Raw genomic sequence first — 23970 nt, forward strand, 5'->3', positions numbered from 1 at the left:
TCAATGGTACCTTGGACTCTTTAAGTAAATATCTCCTGTAACCCAATGCAAACTCTGTAGACTCATACAAGTGGGAGCAGTGGTGGCAGCAAGGTTAAAGGGTAGCACTATGGAGGTATCTATTACTTTTCAGAGTAGACTTAAGTACAGAATAAATGTAATAACCTTTTGGTATTGAGAAGAATGCATTTTATGATCTAAATATGTAATAGCACTCTCAGTGACATTTTATTTACTATTTACTATATGCGAAGTCTGCTTCCATTACTGTGTAGTCACTTGATCTCTACAGAAGTGCATAGTTGACATGATTATATATGCATGTATATATAGAACACCTTCCAGTTCTATAGTGCTTTCCGTCTTCCTTAATATCACCTCCCGTTTTTGTGCTTAGAGATAGCAGTTGGCGTTATCTGCACTTTAACAATGGAGAACTTAGAGATGTCAATTTACCTTATATAAAACCATAAAGTACCAGGTCTAATTATAGAGATATTCTTAAGGGAACATGTGCTTTCTTTTGTAATAATGAGTATTCATTTAATTTTTTAAAATGGATTGCCTCATGCTTCTAATTAATGGATTGAGAATTAACCCACTATTGGTGATTAAGACCAGAATTAAGACCTAAATATTCAAGAGCCTATTGGATCTTTTATAGCAGGAGTTCTTAATTTGTAATTAATGATTTTAGGTGGGGTCTATGAACCCCATGGACTTGGTGTGCATTATTTTCTTGTCTTTTGGGGTTGAGAAAGTGCATAAAGGGGCATAAACCAGTGGTATAGACCTTGACATCCATGCTGGTCTCCCCTTGTTTGTTATTCAGCATATTACCAGTCTGGTATTGGCTCAGGAAATGTTCCCCTTACTTTTTGCTAAAAGAAAATTAAGAAGGTAAATCTTTTGGAATAAAAATATATGTACTCAAAGGAAATGATATTTGGAGAATCTGTAATCATGCTGACACTGCTCCCTTTATCTTCTCTCTTTAAAATCTTCAGTGGTTGAGAGGACTACTGACTAGTAGACAGAGTTTTAACATCATATTTGGTGAATGCCCATATTGTAGCAAGGTAAGAAAATAATCACATTTCATAAAATGTGCCTAGCTTTCTTTTAGTAACATGTTCTGGAAGATAAGCTGATATACTATATACATATCTAAAACATTATTTTATTAATTATTCTATGTATTAAAAAAAGTAAAATAGTCCCTACCCATAACATTGTTTTTTAAATTGCTCCTTTGGAAAATACTTTTTTTGGTCAAACTGTATCATGACCCCATTTTTTAGCATAAAGCAATCTTAATTTTAGAACGTCCACAAACTTACTTTGTATTCTTTTTTTTTACAAGCCAATTACCTTGAAAATGTCTGGAAGGAAATCCCAAAATAAATAAGAATGTAACATTTCTGTGAAGAACTGGCAACTTTAAAAATTAATCAAAAGGACTTTATTTGATATCTTCATAGAAAATATAAAGCAAGACATACTAAAGCCAAAAGAAAAAGAATGATGAAGCCATAATAATACACGTCTGCCTTTGTCTCTTCACTAAGAGTAAAGTCTGTGACCTCCATACCAGTTGTAGAAGTAGATGTATCCCAAGATGAAGATCTCGAATTATTGAATATATCTGGACTCGTAGAATCTTGATAGGGTTCATAAAATGAATTTGGGAAATATATACAGCTGGACTGTTGTGGAGAACTTTTTATTTCATTCAGAATTTCTTGAGACTCACAATACTTTTGTCTTCTCCTTGTGCTTTCCTGTAGGAAATACATATATTGTGTTAGATTTGTTCTAGTATTTATTTTGTGTAGTCTGTAAGAATACTAAATAAAACATGTTACAAAAAAAAATTTTTGTATATTTTTCTTGAGAAGTTTAGGTCCTGGATCCTACATCGTAAGAGTTTACAAAGTACTCACTACATTAACCAACCGAAATCTAGTCCTTTTAAATCAGGAAATAGGCCATCTCATAAGTAATTTATCCTCTAAAAATTTTCTTGGCAAGACAAAAAACTAGGCTTAATCTTACATGGGCAAGATAGTCATAATTAGAAAGCTTTTTGGTTATTAATAATTAGTGATTCTAAGGGAGCCAAGGCAGAGAACAAGATGGTGGGGGCAGTGCTGCATGTCCTCAGAGCAGTCTCAGTCAGCAGTCTGCTGCCCAGAATCCAAAGAATGATGTCTTCCAATAACAGACCTTGAGAAGACAGCTGGTTAAAATCCTTATTTGTCCTGAAAGTTGATCCAAGAAAAGATGCTCATTCTAGTCTCCTGGCCAAAAAGGAAACAAGCAGGCTCTACAAATTATAGTTTTATAATGTTAAGCTGAAATGCCTAGAAGCACACAACAAAATTTGTCAAGAGGTATTGCCAGAGATTCATGAAGATAAACATTGGTAGGGACATGGAACACACTGTATAGCAAGCAGGATCAAGCTGTTTACCTGTGGAAGTATGAAGGAGAATATCTTCATAATGAATAAACTCAAGGGAACTATTTCTTAGGAAGAATCAGCACCTGACCCATGGCGAGGACCTAATATATGTGAACTCAGATCTTAGCAACTCCAGCCAGGAACTGTGATTGCATAGGGCAATTAGTATTTAGCAAAAAAATAAATAAATAAATAAATTTCCTCCAAACTGATCTGTAGGATTGAACACAGTCTCAGAATCCTAGCAGGCTTTGGAAATCCAAAGGACCAAAAATAGCTAAAACAACCTTGATGAAGAACAGAGTTGAAAGACACACTTTTCCATTTCAAAACTGACCACAAAGCTAGAGAAATCAAGACAGTATGGTCATGGCGTAAGGACAGGCATACAGATCAGTGGAAGAGAACTGAAAGTCCAGAAGTAAACTCTCACATATATGAGCAATTGGTGTCCAATAAATGTACCAAGGCAATTCAGTGGGGACAGATAATCTTCAACAAAGGTGTGGAGACACCTGGACATCCTTGAAAAGAGAGAAAAATAGACCCCTACCTCATTTTATACAAAAACTGTAGACCTAAATATAACAGCTAGAATATAAAAATTTTAGGAAAAAACAGAAAATCTTTGTGTCCTAGGGTTAGGTAAAGAGTTCACATATATTAAATTCACAATCCACAAAAGAAAAAAAACCTTTTGTAATTCAAAGGACATTATTTAAAAAAAAAATGAAAGTCACAGATTGGGAGAAAATTCTGCAAATCATTTATCTGATAAAGGACTTGTATCCAGAATATGTAAAGAAAACTTGAATAGACAATTCTCTAAAAGCATATGAAAAGATGCTCAGCATCACGATTGTAAGACAAATGCAAATCAAAACCAGAGTGGGATAACATCTTACCCCTTTTAGGATGGCCATTATCAAAAGAACAGAAAACCAATGGTGAAGATAGAGAAATTGGAACCCTTGTGTACTCTTGGTAGAACTGCAAAATGGTGCAGTCATTATGGAAAATAGTACAGAAATTCCTCAAAACATGACAAGTCGAATTATATGATCCAGCAATCCTACTTCTGCGTATATATTCAAAAGAATTCAATTAAGTTTCTTGCAGAGATATTTGTATACCCATCATGGCATTATTCACAGTAGCCAAGAGGGGAGAAACAACCCAAATACCCATAGGTAGATGAATAAAGAAAATGTGGTATAAACATATAATGGAATATTATGCAGCCTTAAAAAAGGAAATCCTGCCACATGCTACAATATGGATGAACCTTGAGGACATTATGCAGAGCAAACTATGTCAGTCACAAAAAAACATGTAATTCCACTAATACAAAATATTTAAAGTAGTTGCAAAATGTAGGGGAGTTGGTATTTAGTGGGTCTAGAGTTTCAATTTTGCAAGATGTAAAGTTCTGGAGATCAGTTGTACAACAGTGTGAATATACTTGGCAGTACTAAACCATACAGTTGAGGTAAGTTTCATGTTATGTGCTTTTTACCACAATAAAAAAAGATTTAAAAATAGTATAGTGATTCCCAACATTTATCATGACATGGCACCCTTTACCCAATATACATGCCATATATTGGGTAAGGGAAGAGGCTATTTCAAATCAGAGGAAACTGCCCCAGGGTGGATACTGTGGCATGTCTCTTTGAATGCTCCAGGAATAGACCAACCACTATAGACTGAACAGATACAGATGCATGCAAGTTCCAGGAATTTCTTAAATGTTTTTTAACGACATTCCTGTTGGCCAAAACTCCAAGAATCAGTTTCCTGTTCTCAGCTTGTTACAAGTCGTTCTGTTCCTGCTTCACTTTGGTGCCCTGGCCTGCCCTCTCCTTGTACCATTTATCAAGTAACTTGGAAGAGAAGAGATTTATAAACAAGGCAAAATATTTGAATCTTCATCTGATGTAGTACCATCATTCTTCACAAAAGCTACTCTCTCGACCTCTAAACAACCATTCTTCAGAGTCTTTTTTAACCCCACAAAAGTCACTTTCAGGATACAGAGTTTTAGAAGGTAAGAAGTAACTACTACATAAGGTATATAAAACAAAATAGATATCTTAAAAGCACTTTAGCTCTTCTACCTAGAAGAAACTATTGAGAGTCAACTAACTTTACTGCCTGAGAGCTAATAAAGACACACTGTCACAACTTTACTAAATTTTTGTCAGCTTTAGAGGCACCTGGCTGGCCCAGGGTAGAGCATGTGATCTTGATCTCAGTGTCATGAGTTCAAGCCTCACGTAGGCTCGGAGCCTACTTAAAAAAAAAAAAAAAAAAGTTTTGTCAGCTTTATTTGCTAAAGGCAAAGTAAGTGAATAATTATTCCTGTGGACCCATAAAGCATTGTTCTTCCACAAAGAAAGAAGTATGCCATCAAATTGCATATTTTTAAGGGCTGAGACCACTGGTAAGCTAACTTAAGTAGCATTTATATATAACTTACATGTGGAAATGGATGATACCCCATCTAGGTAAGAACAGAAGTCAAGCCACTAAAATTTCAAGATAGAATTGTCTACTGTATAACCTATGTACCTAGCCTCTCTGTAAGCAACAACTAATATCAAATGGGAAAGCACTCATCTAAGGATTTAACCACCAGTTGTCTTCAGCTTACTGAGTGATCTGCTTGGGAAAGAGTCTGTGGCATGGGTTGTAACAGAGACCATGTGACCTGTAAAACCTAAATATTTAACTATCTGGCTTTTTGCAGAGAAGTCTGACCACTCTTGATATTGAATTCATAGTTAAAAAGGAAAAACCTCTAGGCCCAGATGATTTCACTGGAGAATTCTCAAACATTTTAAAAAGAAAAAACATCCTCCCCCCCCCCCAAAAAAAAAGAGAGAGAGAGAGGGAGAAAGAAAAAGAGACAGATTCTACTCATTCTCTTCCAGAAATCAGAAGGAAGACTTCTCATTTTATGAGGTCATTAGCACTGCCATGATACCAAAACCAGATAAAGACATAGAATAAAAAGAAAACTACATACCAATAATCCTCATTGATGCAAAAGTCCTCAACAAAATACTAGCAAATTGAATCCAGCAACATATGAAAAGAATAATACACCATGATCTGGTGGGTGGGGTTTATTCAAGGAATGTAAGACTAGTTCAGTTTCTTGATTCAAACACTAATCAATGTCATCCACCATGGTGACAGTATAAAGGTGAAAAATCATATGATATTATTAATTGATACAGAAAACCATTTGATAAAATTCAGTACCCATTCATGATAACTCTTAATACACTAGAAATGCAGGTGAGCTTTATCAACTTGATAAAGAACACCTACCAAAAATCTACAGCTAACACCATACTAAATGGTGAAAGATGAAAAACTGGAAACAACTCACATGTTCTTCAACACTATATCCATACTTTAGAATACTACTTATTAATAAAAAGGAATGAACTACACTACTGATACATGCAAAACTCAGATGGATCTTTAGGGCATTATGGTGAATGAAATAGAGTCCATCTCAACAAGTTACACAGTATATAATTTGACTTTTACAACATGCTCAAGATATCAATTATAGTAATGCAGAACAAATCAGTGCTTTCCAGGGATCAGAATAAGGGGGAAGGTGTCCCTATAAAGCAATACACAGAAATTTCTTTGTGAGGGAGTTTCTAGAACAGTTCTGCAGAGTAATTGTGGTAGTTACTCTATACATGTAATGCAATTTCATAGGAACATATGAACAAATGCATGTAAGAACCGATGACCAAATGAGGTATTTTATAGTAATATGCCAATGTTCCTGGTTTTGAAAATTATACTATGGCTATAAGATGGTCATTGGGGAAGCTGGGTGAAGGGTACATGGGAGCTCTCTATTATTTTTGTAATTTCTGAGTGTTGCAATTACTTTAAAAAGTTAATAAGTTCAGAAGTAAAATAGAGTTCCAGCTCTCCCTACACCAAATAAAAAAGTAAAGGTGAAATACAGGTATTTTCAGACAGACAAGAAGTGAGAGAATTAGTCTCCAGGAAACCTACACTACAATAAATGTTAATGGAATTTTTTTTTTTTTTAAGATTTATGTATTTATTTTAGAGGGAAAGGGAGAAAGCACAAGTGGGAGGAGGGGCAGAGAGAGAGGGAGACAAGCAGAGTCCCCAGTGAGTGGGGAGTCAGACACATGGCTTGATCTCAGGACCCTGAGATCATGACCTGAGCTGAAACCAAGAATTGCACACTTAACCGACTGAGCCACCCAAGCGCCCCTAAAGGAATTTTTTTAAGAGGAAGGGAAATGAACCAACTGTAAACTCAAATCTATGGAAGGTCTGAAGAATTCCAACAACAGTAAATATGGGGATATTTGACTTTTTTCTTCTTCCTTTAATTGGAAATAAAACTGATTTTTTAAAGCACAATAGTAACTGCATTATGGAATTAATTACATATTAATTAATTTCTTAAAAACGAAATGTATGACAACGATAGCAAAAAGGATGGGAGGATAAATGGAAATGTGTTTTCACAAGGTTCTTACATTATATATTAAGTCAAGGTAGATAGTGGTATGATAAGTTAAAGATGTACATTGTAATTTCTAGAGCTATGCTAGCCACTGACCATATATGACTTGAACACTTGGAATATGGCTAGTCTGAATTAGGGTCTGCTGTTAGCATAAAACACACTAGACTTTGAAGACTCACTATGAAAAAAGGAATGTAAAAGGTCTCAATTTTTATTACAATTATAATGTTTTGGGTGGTTTAATTAGAGTATATCATTAAAGTAAACTTTACCTGTTTCTTTGAAATTACATATGTGGCTTACATTGTATTTCTGTTAGAGTGGTTTCAGAGCAGGGATTTGCAAACTTTTCCTTTAAAGGGCAGATAGTAAATATTTTAGGACCTTGGGGGCATGCAGCCTGTGTTACAATTACTTAGCTTTGCCACTATAGCATGAAAGTAGCCACAGACAACATGTAAGAGACTTAGTGAATAAGTATGGCTAGGCTGTAATATAACTATTTACAAAAAGAGGTGGCTTGCTGATTTTGGCCCATAGGCCATAGCTTGCTGAACTAAAGTACCTACTACAACAAAAACCAAGAAACCAAGAAAGAACCCCAAAAAGTATAGTTTAAAAATTGAAGAGATGAGAGACAAATTCTCCATTACTCCAGAAGAAAGCAGGAGGGAGGTAAAAGGTGACAAAGAATAAACAGGGCAAAAAATCAAATAGCGAGACTGTAGATTTAACTCAACTACAATGTTTACGTTAAATGTAAATGAATAGATTAAAAGGAAGTTCTGTGAAGTTTTACAAAGTAAGACAAACTCTGTTATTTACAAAAGCACTCACAGACACAAAGACACAGAAAATACAAAACAAAAACATTAAACATAAAAGGATGGAAAAGGATACATCATGTGAACTAATCATAGGAAGGCTAGAATTATTAAAATCAAATCAGACAAAGTAGAATTCAAGATAAAGAATACTGACAGATACAAGAAAGATGTTTGGGGTGCCTGGGTGGCTCAGTTGGTTAAGCGACTGCCTTCGGTTCAGGTCATGATCCCGTAGTCCTGGGATCGAGTCCCACATCAGGCTCCCGGCTCAGCGGGGACCCTGCTTCTCCCTCTGACCCTCTCCCCTCTTATGCTATTTCTCTCTCAAACAAAATCTTTAAAAAAAAAAAAAAAAAAAAAAAAAAAAGATGTTTCACAGTGATAAACAGATATTTCACCAGGAAGATGTAACAGTTCAAAATCTGTATATACCTATTAAGGGAGCATCAAAATCCATGAAGCAAAAACTTATGGAACTAAAGGAAAAGTAGACAAATGTGCAATTATGGTTGAAGATTTTAACATTCCTTTGTCATTAAATGATTAAACAGGAGGACAAAACAAAGCAAAACAGTATGTATATAGAAAGTTTGAACACTATCAAACAATTTAACCTAATCAACATTTATAGAGCAGTAAACTCCAAACTTCAGAATACACATTTGTTACAAGTACATAAGGAACATTCACCAAACTAGGTCTTCTTCTTGGCCATAAAACAAGTTTCAGTGTGTTTTAAAGGGTTGAAAAAATACAGGATATGTTCTGATAATAAGAGTTAAATTAGAAGTCAACAAAAAGATAACAAAGAAAATCTCAAAAAATTTAGGAATTAAAAAGCATACTTCTAAATAATTCATTGGGTGAAAGAATAAGTCAAGGGAAATTAGAAAATATACTTAATTGAACAACAGTGAAACACAACATATCAAAATCCATGGACTACATCAAAGCACTGCTTAAAAATTTTTATAGCTATATATATATAATAGATTTGAGAGAGTGTGTGGATGGGGGAGAGGCAGAGAGAATCTCAAGCAGACTCTATGCTGAGTGCAGAGCCCAACAGGGGCCTTAATCCCATGAAGCCAAGGGATCACTACCTGAGCCAAAACCAAGAGTCAGATGCTTAATCGACTGGGCCACCCTGGTGCCCCACTATATATTTCAGAAAAGAGACTTAAAATTAATTTTAGCTTTTATCTTATGAAGCTTGAAAGAAAAGAGTACCTAAAATAAGTAGAAGGAAGGAAATGATAAAGAATGGAAATTAGCGAAATAGAAAAAAAAAAAAATCAGTAGATAAATCAACAGATCCAAAAATTGGTTCTTTGAAAAGATCAATAAAAATGACGGGCATCTAGCTAGACTATCAAAAAAAGAAAAAGAAAGAAAAAAAAAACTAAAAAGTTACCATAATCAAGAATGAAAGAAGGGACATCAAAATGGATACTGAAGATGTTAAAAGGATAATAAGAATGTCATGAACTACGTAGTGCTGAGAAATTTGACAACTTAGATGAGATGGACAAATTCCTTGAAAGATACATATTACCAAAATTGACACAAGAAGAAAAACAAAATCTAGTAATTTCATTACAGCTGTTAAAGTAAATTCATAATTAAAAATTTTCCTACAACAAAACTCTAGACCCAGATGATTTTCTTGCTAAATTCTATTAAATATTTATGAAAGACAAATCTTAGTAAAACACTTCCTGAAAATAGACACTTCCAACTGATACAATGACCTGAAAAAAAACCACACAAGGATATTATGAGGAAAGAAATTACAGATCAAGATCTCTCATTAATGTAGATACAAGGAAAACCCCTTAATGGAATAACAGCAAAATGAATCCAGTATGACAACACATCATGACTAAATGGGGTTTATCCCAGGGACAAAAGAAGGCTGATTTAATATTCAAAACTCAATGTAATTCATTATACTAGTAAAGGAGAAAAGTCATAGGATCAGCAAATTCCAAAAAATTACTTAAATATTCATTCATGACTTAAATTTTGTTTTCTTTCCAACAAACTACAATGAAATTTCCTCAGCCTGATAAAGGGCATTTAGGAAAAGCCTACAGCTAACATACTTAATGGTTAAAGAATGAATATTTTCCAGCAAAGAACAGGAACGAAAGCAAGGATGCCCACTCTCGGTGTAGTATTCTACATCACGGCAGGTGTAATAAAGCATGAAAAAAAGATAAGAAAGGCATACATGCTGGGAAGGAGGAAGTAAAACTCCATTCACAAACATGATTGATTATGTAGAAAATGCTAAGAATGTATCAAAAAACTACTAGAATTAAAAAGTGAATTTAGAGGGGCGCCTGGGTGGCTCAGTTGGTTAAGCGACTGCCTTCAGCTCAGGTCATGATCCTGGAGTCCCGGGATCGAGTCCCGCATCGGGCTTCCTGCTCGGCGGGGAGCCTGCTTCTCCCTCTGACCCTCCCCCCTCTCATGTGCTCTCTCATTCTCTCTCTCTCAAATAAATAAATAAATAAATCTTTAAAAAAAAATAAAAAGTGAATTTAGAAAGATCCCAGGTCACAAGGTCAATATACAAAATGATATTTACAATAGAATTAAAAATATTTAGAGATAATTTTAATGGAAAATGTATAAGATATCTACACCAAAAACTACAAAACACTGTTGAGAGAAATTAAAGATCTACATAAATGGAGAGAAGTAGCAGTTTCATGCGTTGGAGGACTCAACTGTGTTGTTGGGATCTCAGTTGCCCCTAAGCTGATCTTTATAAAGATTTAATGGAGTCACAGTCAAAATCCCATTGTGCTTTTTAGTGGAAACTGACAAACTGGTTCTTAGATTTTATGGAAAGGAACAGAACCTAAAATGGCCAGTGCTTTCTTGAAGAAAAGGGATGAAGGACTTCTATTATAAAGCTGCAGTAATGATGCAGTGTGGTTTTGGTGTAAGGACAGACTGACAGAAGAGAAGAGAGAGTCCAGAAACAGACCAGTACTGTCAGCTGACTTTTGAAAAAGATTCCAGTGAAATTTAATTAGGAAAAGGAAAATCTTTTTACACACGGTGCTGAGACAACTGGCTCTCTATAATGTAAAAGAAGGAATCTTAACCCCTTACACCATATACAAGAATGATTTGAGATGGCTCACAGATTCAAAATGAAAGCTAAAACTATAAGCCTTTTAAAAAAATATATAGCAAACCATGACCCCGAGATAGGCAAAGTTTTCTCAGGTTTCTTTACAGGAAAAAAAAAGATAAATTGAACTTCAAATAAAAATAACACAGTTTTGCTCACTGAAGACACTGTTAAATAAATGAATAGGCAGGCTGCACTAGAACATATCCACAATACAGATATACAGAGAATTCCTACAACTCAGTAATAAAGAGACCATCATCCACATAAAAATGGATCAAGACATTTCACAAAAGAAGATATATGAATGGGCAGTCAGCACATGAAAAAGTGCCCACAATTATTAATTATCAGGTACATGATAACTGGAATCAACAGAGATACGAACACATAAATGTTGGAATGGCTAAAATTAAAAAGACCAACAGCAAATGCTGGGGAGTATCTGGGATTACCGTCAGGAGTACAAAATGGAAGAATCTGTCAGTTTTTTATAAAGTTGAACATACACCTGCCTTGTGAACTAGCAGCTCCACTTCTCAGGACAAACAAAACGTCTTGTGTCACAATGTTCATAGCAACTATTATTCATGGTGGCTAGAGCCAGGGGCAGCCCAGGTGTCATTAATGGGAGAATGGATATATGAATTATAATGCAGTTCCACAATGGAGTACTACTCAACAAGAGAAAGAACAAATGACTGAGATATGCAGCAATACGGATGAGCTTCAAAAAAAACATGCTGAGTGAAAGAAGCCAGATCCAAGAGTACATACTGTGTGACTACATGGTATATGACTTTTGAGAAGAGGCCGAACTAGCCTGGTGGTGAAAATCAGAGTACCAGAACAGTGGTTGTCTGGGAGAAAAGGACCAACTGAGAAAGGGAACAAAGAGCTTTCTGGAATGATAAAATCTGCACGTGTGTATCACAATGCCACCCCAATTAAATCAATGTCTTTGCTTGGAACCTGGGCATCAGTTTTTTTTATAGTCTCTCCTTACCTCCATACATAAGTGATTCTGGTGGACAGTTAGGGTTGAAAAAGACCACTCAAGAATCTCAAAATTTTGTCACCAAGCAATATTTGTGATTTTATAAATGGTAACTGTAACTGCAAAAGATTCTTATTAGTTCTAAAAAAGCATTCTCTGGATAAACGTGCATGCTTGCTGGTTGGATAAGAATTGCCCAACTTGTATGCATCTAATTTTTGTCTTGGCTGCCAAGAAGTTCAGAGCCAAATTCAGTGTTCAGTTTAGTGATTAACATCCCAGCTGCCTAATACACCAATTTGAGGGGCGGGGCAGGGGGCGTTGGGAGATAGAGGATGGGGGCATTAAAATATCCTGTTTCACATCTTAAACTACCTCAAATCATTTGGGGGAAAATGACGGTGTATAAATCATAAAAAATATTGGTCATTTTGGAAAAAAATTTTTTTCACTGAACATATAAATACATTGTATGCTTCTCCTTCTTGTCAAAAGAAGGTTAGGTAAACAAAGACTTTTGCTATTGCTTGGATGAGTCCTCTGCTAAAGGTAAATCACTATCCGACCAAATGATCGAATAACGTTAAAAAATACATCATTTTAAAATACAACCATATAGACAGGGAAACTCTTCACTTACATTTGATTATAAGGGTGAGACTGGAGGAACCCATGTAAGAGTATGGAATATGTTAAGAGTCCCTAATGGATCATAGATGGCATAAAAAATTTAAGTGCACTTCATTACATTCTTAGGCTAAAGAAAGAAATCAGATCTGTACGCAAATGTGCTCACTGTCGTTCTGTTTCTATGATGACTGGTGTCAGCTGCTTTGATTTTGTCCACTGGATAGGGTATTTTTCTGCCCCTTCTCATTTAACAAAACCATACAACCTTGGCCCTCAGGAGAAACTAAAATGTTTTTATTCCCAAAGGGCATATTCTAATGCAACACGAAGGAAAAAAGAAACAACAAAAAGCCTCTCACCTGAGCTGTCTCACTGTTAAGCAGTCCAGTCGGCGGCTCCTCTTTTTGCACTTTTCTCCCCGTTAAGCAGGACTCAGCACTTCTCTCACTATGGATGTTTTTTTCTATCGACCTATTTTGCATCTGACTGACTTGCTTTGTTGCAGCGTTTCGAGAAACAACCTGTTGATAGAGAGTAAAAATGTATAATGAAAACTTTTGACACTTGTAAGAAAAAAAATGCATTCCCGTCCAGATTCTTGAAAATTCTAAACTTGCCAAGTTTTGTGAAAAGGAAGAAATAAAGAGGAAACCAACAAATGGATGTTATGGAAAGAATATAGTCGTTGGCAAGATCCAGACCCTTTCTCATCAATAGTACAAGACCAATTAAAATTAGTGTCACTGTTGTACGCTTTTTAAAAATCATCTCTACAGATAACTTGCTTATTGAAAACGGCATTTTTACAGAAAACTGTCACATTCTCAAACTGCACATGAATTCATTATTAACCTTTGCTGGGAGTGGATCCAGTACATCTTTTTAGTTTAAATTCTTATTAATAAGAATCTTAGTTTTCTATCATTGAAGTGAGCCTAATTAATGTGAACGGATAAAAGGAGCTTATGATGTTGCTTACTTTTTTATACAGGTAATTTAACCTTTGAGCAGATGAGTCACAGTTCATGTCACCTAGTCCTGTGTACCAGTATCAGGGGTTAAGTTCTCCAACAAGCCTGCTGTCTCTAAGGTTTCTTTTTCACACCACAGTGTTTTCTGGGGGATGACTGACTCTTAATAACCTTGAAGTAGACAGGAAATAGAAGGGCAGGTCCCACAATAGAGTTGGAAGATTGAAAGCCACAGTGAAGACCCTTATGTGAAGTATTTGCTCAGCAGCTTCGTGTTTACAGCAGCTGAAAGTGCCATCACCTTTTTTCCGGGGTTAAATAGGGGGCAGAAGATAGGAACAGCGCAAGGGGAAATAACGGAGTAGCCAGTGCCAGAACGGAGAATGAATTACATTGGCTGGGCAAGCAGAGCCTTAATTTGTAGTCTCTCAATTTTTAGCTTCTATTGCCAAATGTGTTCACTCCTTCCCTTTAAAATATGCTGGTGTTTTGTGGCTAGGCCTAAGCTGTCACAACACCATTCTTTATTCACCCCTCCTCCTGGATCCCAGCTTCTCAAAGGATAGCAAAGCCATTGCTTTTCAGTAACCTGACAATTGGAATTGTTCCCTCATCACTCAGGGTTTCTTTATTTTCACCACTCAACTCTCCCAAACTACTGGGAAAATTCACGTGTAACCACCTTCTGAGTCACTCTCCCACTGAAGTCAACTTGGTGATAAAGGCGCATCAGACCACCAGTGTGAGACAAAGGGTTTCCCAAGGCTGTTGTACACCGTTTCATCCTAATAAGACTGGCTTGCCAATCATTGTGAAAATGTGTCTTATGATATAAAGGATTCGTTGAGATATTAATTGAGGTTTTTAACGCCTCCTGGATGCTAGGCACTTTAGGTATAACGGTTTTTGGCCTGGGAGCCTCTGATGTACAAACAAAATTTGATCTAATATATTCAGTCCTCCGTGAGGCTTTCTGGAAGAGACGAGGCCTCCTGGATCTGCTGTCAGTTGGCCGGATGGCTAGGTTGTGCTGCCATAAGCAGTTCTAGCTAATAAACAAAATGATATCCAGTTTATGAAAAATTTCTTTTTCTAGGGAAACTTCTAAAACGGTAAGAATGAAGTGGGATGATTAAGTTTTACTCTCAATTATGAACAGAGGTAGAACTTTTCTCAAAGACATAAAAGTAAGTACAGGAAACACTCTGGGCATCTCATATAATCAAATAAAATGATACTGTCCAAATATGTGTCATTTTCAAGAAAGTGGCTATTCAAATAAGGTATCTTTTATTTAATTTCCCATCAGCACTTCACGGTGTTCTAAGAAACCTGCAGTACTCTGGCCTCCTAAAATTCAGTAAGCCAAAAATATGCTCGTAATTGAGATTTTATACTCTCCTTTTCTCACACAGAATATGAAGACGAGCTTAACAGAATTATTTTGAGAAGGCTCAAGGAAGAATTTTATAAATTTTTAAGTTCAATACAAAGATTACTACAACCAATAATAATATGTTCACCCCTGGATTTGCTGTGGGAACCTCAGATTTAGGGTAAATGGAAGGACAAACTTTTACTTGTCTGAAATGTAGGACAGCTTGAACATTTTCACTCTGTCCTCCAGCTACCCCTCTGTCTAGGTAGAGCATTTAGGAAGGATGGGTGGCTCATTATGCCCAGGTCTCTGTGCTATTCCCATGTGAACTCGGGCACCCTAACGAGGGGGGAGATATGATAAGCTGATGAGAGGGTCCACTACTGGCTCTTGAGGAAACAGCTTATTCAAGGGTTGAGTGGGGGCCTTCAATAATACTGGTTTTCCACCTTGGCTTTCGCATTCTCATCTGGGAGTTCTAGAGCTTTAGCTCACCTCAGCAAGCATGCTTACTGAAATATGGTTTCCTTCAGTGAATTTTGGACATTAAATCCCAGTGGAAGGCATAAATAGACTGGGGTAGCCCTGATGACAGATTCTTCTAATTTGACAGCATTACCTCAGGAGCCACCGGAGCTACTAAAGAGTGATTTCAGCTATACAGACCATCATTGTGATTGAGGCAAATGCCCCAAAAGATTTGCTTTTCAGGAAAAAAAATATCAACGTCTCTCCTGTCTTGACAAAAATTCATTTCCAATTTAACTCCAGCAACAGTCTTTGAGGACTTGTGCAAGGCAGCGGCTCAGTTTACAGGGAACAGTTTATGATGCCTAGTAAAACCCAGCATTGGAAAAATACCTCATTTTTCTTTTGCAAAAAGGTGCTGTAAGTTTGCCAAGGTTCTTATGGTGATGTGCTATTTTCTAATACCTAACCCAAACACATTTTTTTACTAAATTTAAAAGGCACCACCACTTATATTGAGGGAAATACCATTTAAAAAAATTAAACATTCATAACTTTCTTTTGAATACTGAATGACAGAAATATTTTATTTATATAACTGTATATGTTTTCTGGTCCACTGACTTCTTTTTAGGTATCTCTGTCCGAAAAGTGTTAAGTCCAGAAGTCATTCAATATTCTGTTAAATAACTAGAGTAATCCACGTATGAAGTAACAAGAAATGTTTTTAGTTACTAATAAGGGGATTCTGTCTGTGATTAAAAAGAGAGAAATGTGGAGCCATGTGACTGATACTCATTCTGGACCTAGAATGCTTTTTGTTATGGAAGCAGAGTCAATGGCAGAAACTGTCCTATACTTGTAACATTCAGGGCAAGTGTCCATTTATATGGTCATACTTTGCTTTTAAACATTTTCAGGTGTGGTTTTTGCAACATTACAAAATCTGTAAACTTTAAAAATAAAAATTAAGATACTTTGGGTTTAGCTACATGGGGAACCCATTTTTATATTATGACTATTAAATATATTTGTGCACTTAAAATACTACAGAAATAAAGTCACTATTCAATAAATATTGATCTGCTGTGGAACATGCCCCCAGATCATCTTACTGTCTATACACTGGGGCTGGTCATACTGTTAGAAATTAAAGAATGCACACTATTCTTGGTCAAATGAATAATAAATATTATTTATTTGGAATAATATTTTTATATTATAAATAATTTTATATCATTTTAATAATATTCTTTTTATTCATAATCAAAGTGCTCTAATCAAAAGGGAAGAATAAAATATTTTTGACTGAGGCTCATTGGAGAAAATGTTTTATGTTCTGTTCTCTGCATATAAAAATGGTTTCACAACAAACATCCTTTGAATTTGATGAAACTGAAAATTCTGGTGGATAATAATTAGAATTTTACATCAGAGGATATAACTATCCGTTTTTAAAATGGCTTCTTTTATATTTCAATTAAGTTTATGAAACTGAAAAACTACAAAAAAAAAAAAAAAGGAAAAAAATCTACCTAAATTAGTGTAGATTAAGTGGTGACCATTATTGCAAGGGAAATACTATGTTAAGGAAATGGCTCTTTGTTTTGTTGCAAAAGTGATAAAAACACAAAAGTCAATAAAACTGTTAAAATAAGTCTCAGTAATTACCAAGATCAAAATCCACTGGCTTTTTATTAAACATGAACTTTTGTTCTGCCTTCTGCAATACGTAAATAGTGCTGACAATTGGTTTGTGAGGCATTTGCTACAATAAAATGTAATTGTATCATGAGAGAAAGGTGACAATCAGGAGATCATGAAAAAATTACATATTCTCACTGGTAGTTAATTAGCCATGCAAAACCTCCTCAAACAGATATTCTCTTCTATTAGGAATGATTACTATGCAGGCCTACAGATGTCAATACCACAGTCATTCAAATACTTCTTTCCCTACTAATTGAAGGTTGTAAAGCTCTGGTGCCAAGGTTTTGCTTCCAAAGAGCTAATTTATGACTAGAAGGATATTTTATGTCTTCAGTTGCAGCAGCTACAAAATTCAGCAAATCAGAACCATCTGTGCACTGATACTTGACTCACCATTCATCTCGCAGCCTATCAGTCACATTAGTTTGCATCCTGCATTCTTGGCTCATGAACACTTGCGATGATCCAAAGTTCATAAGAAATATTAAAAATGAATGGCATCCTGACCCTACCTCATTGTACACGCATCAAGAAAAAAAGCCCCCCCCCCCCCCCATCTTTTGCGTATGGACCGTATCAAGGAAGGACTGGACATTTGGTTGCCCGTCCAGTAAGGCGGCTCACAGCAGTCTCAGGTTTCCCCCGCCCTCTGAGAAATGTTGTAAGTCCTAATTCCTGTGTATTGTTTCAAGTTCTATTTTTTTAAGTTGATGTGAGTCAGTCAGTTGGAAGATTACAGAGTAAAGGATGAGAAGGTGTAACTTAAAAAAAAAAAACTTTTTCAAAGGTTATTTTTGTAGATTGAAATATCAGTACAAACCAGTCATCTGGTTAAATCTAAGAATATCATTGTTATCGCCACCAAATTATGGCCAAACTGGTAAGCAAAACTAGAGGGCAGTAACTATAGAAATGCGAAGAAAAGCAGCTTTATAAAGGTCCTCATGAGTAAAGTCAGATTAGCCTTTAATCTGACCTTGGTCATATCTCTGTGACATCAGTCATTGCTTTATTTCTTTAATAGAAGAAATACTTTAATACTTCTCTAAGTAGGCCATGGACCCTACTACTATTTTTCTCTAAGAGACAATAGGTCAAAAGAACTGTGAACAAAATTTCTTGGAGCTAAGTGAGGAGAACTAGGAATTACATATAATAAGCAAGAAACTGGGTTGTCAGACTCCTTTTGAGACCCCAAACAACTTCATTTGGTAGAAAAGCTTCGGGGAAGGTAATCGTGGGATCCCAGGGACTAAAATACTTACGTTTTGATTGTCTGGAGTACACACATTTACACTCTGGCCTCCGGTGGAAAATTCCAGTGGTCCTAAAGGTATTTCACCTGGGTTCAGGATTTTCTTGAGCATCTGATAGTTTGGCTTTTCATCATATGCTAAACTATGAGCACATACCAAATATTGGGCTATTTCACCTGTGAAGAAGTGTTAAATTTTTTTACACATTATTCCTAATGGGCAAGAATTGTCAAGGCTCTCGCAGCATTAAGACCTCTCTATTCTCTTACACATGCACACAACACACAGCCTGAAGAAACGAAGAATGAACACTTTGGTGAGAAGCACTTTTCAAATGGTATCCAAAAATGGCTGAAAATACAGTGACATGGAGAGTTGACAAGATGGGAAAAACTGGTAATTTTTTTACATATCTTTGTTGGTATGTTTATTTCTCACTAACTTATCAAAGGAAGCAAATTTTTAAAAAATTACAGTTAGTGATTTTGACTTATGGGGTTCAATTACTAAGAACTACATGAATAATATAATAGACCAGACATGCTTCATACTTTTATGTTGAAGTTTTAAAAATTCAGTTAAAAACAAGTGTTACTTATTATAAACCTCCTTACTTTGACAGAAAAAAAAAAATCACTGCAAATTTTAATTCAGGCTTTGATTTTGAGATTATAACAGTACATTCTGAAATGACCTTGAATTCTAGGTTTCTAGCCATGACTAATTTTAGAGTTCCCCAGACCTCCCTCGAGTCCTCCATACCTAGCTGGCCCAGTGCCTTCACTGCGTCGTCTTCCTAATTTAGAGCAGAAGGATGAGATGTTGCTACTTTTTTTCTTTCTAATGTAATCTCTTCCCTAGAACTATATAGCTATCCCCCCAAAAATATGAACTACAAACTTTTAAATACAAATAAAACTAGTCACCTCAAATTACAAACATTGCTGCCTTAAAATAAATGTAGTCTGCATTTTTGTTTCAGGTGGAGATTCAATCTAAAATCAAGATACAAGTAAATGATAATACCATATACTGCTTAAAATCTAGCATGTTTTCCTTTTTCGTAGAGATGTTTAGATACTCCACAATTTAGTTTTTATAAGCTTTTCCCCTTCAAAAACTTATTACTCACACAGACATAAGTACCTCTTACTTTCTCACTAAGTTGCTATATCCCCATGGTGGGAAAAATCTGGGAAGCTTTGTGGCTTGGCAGGAGTGACTTCCTAATCCTTCCCTTCCCCTCCAGGCCCACCTCCACTCAAGAGGGAACTGCAGACATGGCTTTCACTCCCTACGGGGAAAAATTCCAAAAGGAACAGTCACCATCCCTTCCCCCTGTAAGAGTCAGAGCGACCATTTCATACCCTATTACCCGCAGCTGTGTTCTAGGACCATAAGGCCACTGTGGCTAGAATGAGAACTCTTGGCTCCAGGGTTTTTGTTTTTAGTTTCTCGTTGTTTTTTCTTTTGGATACCGTGGCAATTACGCAACCTAACTTTTTTCCTTCTCTAATGTTTTAAGACATGTCACATTCTTTTATCTAACATTCGATCAGTCAGATCTCTATTAACTAGCAAATGGTATGGCTTCATCACATTTGTAACTCCTGTTTCCAGAAGCCCAGTGCGAGACTCCCATTCCTGAAGGGATGATCAAAAAGAAAAAAGATTACATTACATTCACTACCATTTTCATGTAAATATTCTGTTGTTCTTTGGCCCTTTTGAGACTGGTACACCAAGTCTGGTACATATTATTACAGTGCTATTAACCCAAATATCCCAAATGGGAAGAGAGCCGAATATGGTGGGAGAATTTTCACAGGTCATGGTTAGAAGACAATGGACGATTCCTGGCACTCCCCCAGCTGACGGCAGCTGTGCTGCAGTCTTCGTGGGTCTGGGGCTTGGGAAAATGAGGTATGGGTGAGGTAGGAAAGGGAGAAAAAGAAAAGCCACCTCTTATAAATTCATTATTACCAACCTGAAGCTTAGACTATTGTGATGTATTACTGCCTAAAACGGTAGCCTTCCAAGAGCTGGATTTGTTATATTAGGTATACTTTTAAATTTACTAGCATATTTCTGGAGCTATAGAACAAAATGCTTTGAGTAGTATGAAATTACCATATTCTTGAATCATTTGCTTTTAAGCTAATGAAATATGAAGTATCATTACCATCATCTCAGGAGATAGAAACTTGTGCAACTATTATTATTACACTGAGCTGGACACGCACATTGGAAACTTTTTGGTGGTTTTATTTCATCAACTGCCTTAGTAATAAACCTTTTACACATTGGATTAACTGTCATGCTTGCAGTACCCACTCCTAAGTACAACCAACTAAGAGGTCTTCCGTTAATATTAAAGTTTCAATGTTTTGTGCTTTAGAAATAGAAATCTGCATTTTATAAAATAATGGGATGGACCCAAATAAAGGGTTTGTATTGAAAAATGGAGAACCTGGCACTCGTGTCACTTCTTGTTATCGCTCAGATCTTCATATCTCCAGTAATTGAAGTGTCACAGAATATACACAGGCCCACAAGCATTCATCTTATGGAACCCAGGGCATCGGGGCTTTCTTTTCTAATCCTGGGAGCTGAGCAGTTACCTTTTGTGCAGAAGGGGCAGAAAAGGTAAGGGAGATACACAGAGAAAACTTTCTTTGACATCTCCCATCTCTCCTTTTTGCTGTCCTATTGAGTAAAACATAAGCTGTATAACTTGGTCCAAATGCCAATAAGCGTATTAGCCAAAAAGGAGCACTGGCATTTGGACCAAGTTACTCAGTGCAGTTACAGAAAGGAAAAGCTTTCACCTTCAACCCTCACGCCGTGCCCCTCCCCCCGCAAGGAGAATCCTCTGCATTCGCACCCTCCTCCATCAGAAGAGGGACAACAGAAAGTGGCAAGCTGGAGGCTCACACTGGGGCAAGCTTAGGACTTGGAGAATGGAGGTGGAAAAGCAGAACTACTTTGTTCCTCTTTCGTTTCCCATGGAAATGAATATTTTGGTTTCTTGTCAAAGAACGGCTATAAATATAAGTTCAAGATGATTTAACTCTACATTTAAACTCTCAGATGGAAACTGATGCTATTTGACCTTATCTAGAGGGTCAGTGTACACATTCACTTTCATATAAGTCAGCTAAAAGCTAACTTTGAGATTGCCCAATATAGAGAGAACAAGATTCATTCCCCATATCTGTCTCTGAGAAAAAGCGAGCCTGACAGCAGAAGCCGGCACTTTTCCATAAGACAATCAAACTCATTTATTAAATTGGTGAACAATGTGCCATGCATGCATATGCAAACGACAGGCACTTGGGTAATTGTGAATTGACTTACTATTTTTACTGATAATACTGTCAATTAAAGAAGTCCAAAACGATCCATACTAACTTGAAAGAGAAAACCATTTAATGAAACATACCTTCAAATCCCAAGGTTACATAACTTTGCCAATCCAAATTTTTTTTTTGCTGGCTGTTCAGTCACAGTGCAGCCCAGATCTGAACAGCACTCAAGTGTTCAATGATTTGGTTTTTTAAATTACTGACTGAAAATAGTCTTTCCCTAGATCAACTTTATCTTCTTTCAATGATATAGAGAGGGACAAAATCAGAACGTCAACTCTAACAGTACTAGATACAGGTGACTATTAAACCTGTGTAAGATTCCTCCCTCTCCTGCCCCCCCACCAAAAAAAATGCAGTCAGCAAAGCCTAGAACGCTGCCGAAATATTTTCTTGTAGCCTTCTTGTGTTGTGTTCTGATGTCAGAGAGGATCTAAACGTTCTCTTCTCCAGCAACTTACCTGTAACCTTGTGTAGAGAGTTTCCTCCCACCCCTGTGGGAATGGGAGTGGGTGGATTCAGCAAAAGCCGTAACACAAGAGTGACAAATGTGGAAATGTGGTGACCAGTAAATCATACAGGAGAAGGTGGTAGAAGTTATCATTTGACTTACGGCAGCTGCTTCTGGAAGGAGCCCATTTAAGCACTGACTCAGGAAGCTCATCCAACAGACTAAAACAAAATAGAGTAATATGCAGTGAATTTGTTCACGATCCTGTGATTCACTGTCTTGATTACAAAAAACAAAACTCAAATTCTGTGTTGGTGGGTCACCCATATCGTCGTGCCTTTCAATATTTTTTTTCACCCCCGAGGGTAAGTGGAAGTGGGGGAGATCCTTCAATTCTCATTGACCAATTTTATATCAATCCCCTAGAAACTAAATGTAGATTTACAGTATAAATGCTTTAGTTCAAAGTCTGTACATGCAGAAATGTAGAAGTAGGGCTATCTGTCATGATTTTTTCTCAAAAACAAGAAAAAATACATAGGAAAATAGTATCAGGATTTTCAGGAGATTTTTCCTCAGGTACTTATCCTTGGGGAGGGGCAAATTATTTATGTACACTGTTCTCCACTGGGTAGTGTTTGATGCTCTTCTATGATTAAACAGGTTAAGAAGAAATATCCAAACAACAAATAAGATGGGTCATTATTCTAACCCTTCCCAGGGTTTCAGACTGAACAAATATAGTTCTTTTAAGTTGCTTGAGCCACCAGTATATAAACATGCAACTAAAATTACTGATATGAGTGTTTGACTGACAAACTCAGGCACAGGCAGAATTGCAACAATAAATGCACCAACTGATCTGATATCACCCCATGTCAGGAAAATAAAGGGCATGAGGGAGATACGGTATCATGGCTGTATATGCAAGCATGCCCTTACAAGGAAATTCAGAGTATGCCTTCTTAGCAAGTTGAATGAATTCTGATCCTATATTATTTACTATCAGAAGTTTAAAAATGTCTATAGTTTACCTTAATTATAAACTTCATTATGTATTAGCTTTACTGGTTTATAGACTTATATTAGTAATCAAATCAAAATGAAGATATTAATATACATAAGGGTCCCCAAAGTGTAAATGGGAGTTATGTTTATTAGCATATTATTTTGCATGATACCCTATTATCACATTTGAATATATACACATAGGCATACTCTTTAGATATCTACAATGAATGCATCTATATATGTATATTGATAAAAGACTAAATCATATTAATAAGTCTTATTAAAAGAAAAAATACATGTGGGGCGCCTGGGTGGCTCAGTTGGTTAAGCGACTGCCTTCGGCTCAGGTCATGACCCTGGAGTCCCGGGATCGAGTCCCGCATCGGGCTCCCTGCTCGGCAGGGAGTCTGCTTCTCCCTCTGACACTCCCCCCTCCCATGTGCTCTCTCTCATTCTCTTTCAAATAAATAAATAAAATCTTTAAAAAAAAAAAAAAAAGAAAAAATACATGTAATCATTGGAATTAGAATGCAAGTCTTTTAAATATAGTACATGATTCAAATCAGGTGAACGGAGGTGAAAAACTCGGTATCGAGATTGTTTATAATACGCCCATTACTGTGCTTTGACTTGACCCATATATTGAAAAATGTCGGTTAATACGGGCACATTAATCACCGTGGTAAATAACTGATTAGACAGCTCTAATATTGACTTATATAAATGTGTTCGTTTGGGGTAAGGGGCTGCGATG

The 23970-nt window shown here is 36.3% G+C and overlaps 2 protein-coding genes across 7 annotated transcripts in view; one reads left to right on the forward strand and one right to left on the reverse strand.

Moving 5' to 3' along the window:
* The window catches only part of FANCL (FA complementation group L), an 89707-nt gene extending 88208 nt beyond the window's left edge, over nucleotides 1-1499 (forward strand). For both annotated transcript variants that reach the window (XM_045884953.3, XM_045884954.3), the window contains 2 exons: nucleotides 1008-1079; nucleotides 1364-1499. In XM_045884953.3, the coding sequence (XP_045740909.1) occupies nucleotides 1008-1079; nucleotides 1364-1408 (117 nt within the window). In that variant the 3' untranslated portion in view covers nucleotides 1409-1499. The remainder of the gene's footprint in view (nucleotides 1-1007; nucleotides 1080-1363) is intronic.
* The window catches only part of VRK2 (VRK serine/threonine kinase 2), a 114362-nt gene continuing 91831 nt past the window's right edge, over nucleotides 1440-23970 (reverse strand). For 4 of the 5 annotated variants that reach the window (XM_045884949.3, XM_045884950.3, XM_045884951.3 and 1 more), the window contains exons 10-13: nucleotides 22368-22426; nucleotides 18399-18565; nucleotides 12966-13127; nucleotides 1440-1781 (exon numbers count right to left, since the gene is read on the reverse strand). In XM_045884949.3, coding sequence (XP_045740905.1) covers nucleotides 1476-1781; nucleotides 12966-13127; nucleotides 18399-18565; nucleotides 22368-22426 — 694 coding nt within the window. In that variant the 3' untranslated portion in view covers nucleotides 1440-1475. The remainder of the gene's footprint in view (nucleotides 1782-12965; nucleotides 13128-18398; nucleotides 18566-22367; nucleotides 22427-23970) is intronic. The other variant, XM_045884952.3, reaches the window with a different exon arrangement.

This window comes from Mirounga angustirostris, unplaced genomic scaffold, assembly GCF_029215605.1.
Source record: "Mirounga angustirostris isolate CCGP_5_RB_7025 unplaced genomic scaffold, mMirAng1.0.hap1 SCAF_10, whole genome shotgun sequence".
Lineage (NCBI taxonomy): Eukaryota > Metazoa > Chordata > Mammalia > Carnivora > Phocidae > Mirounga > Mirounga angustirostris.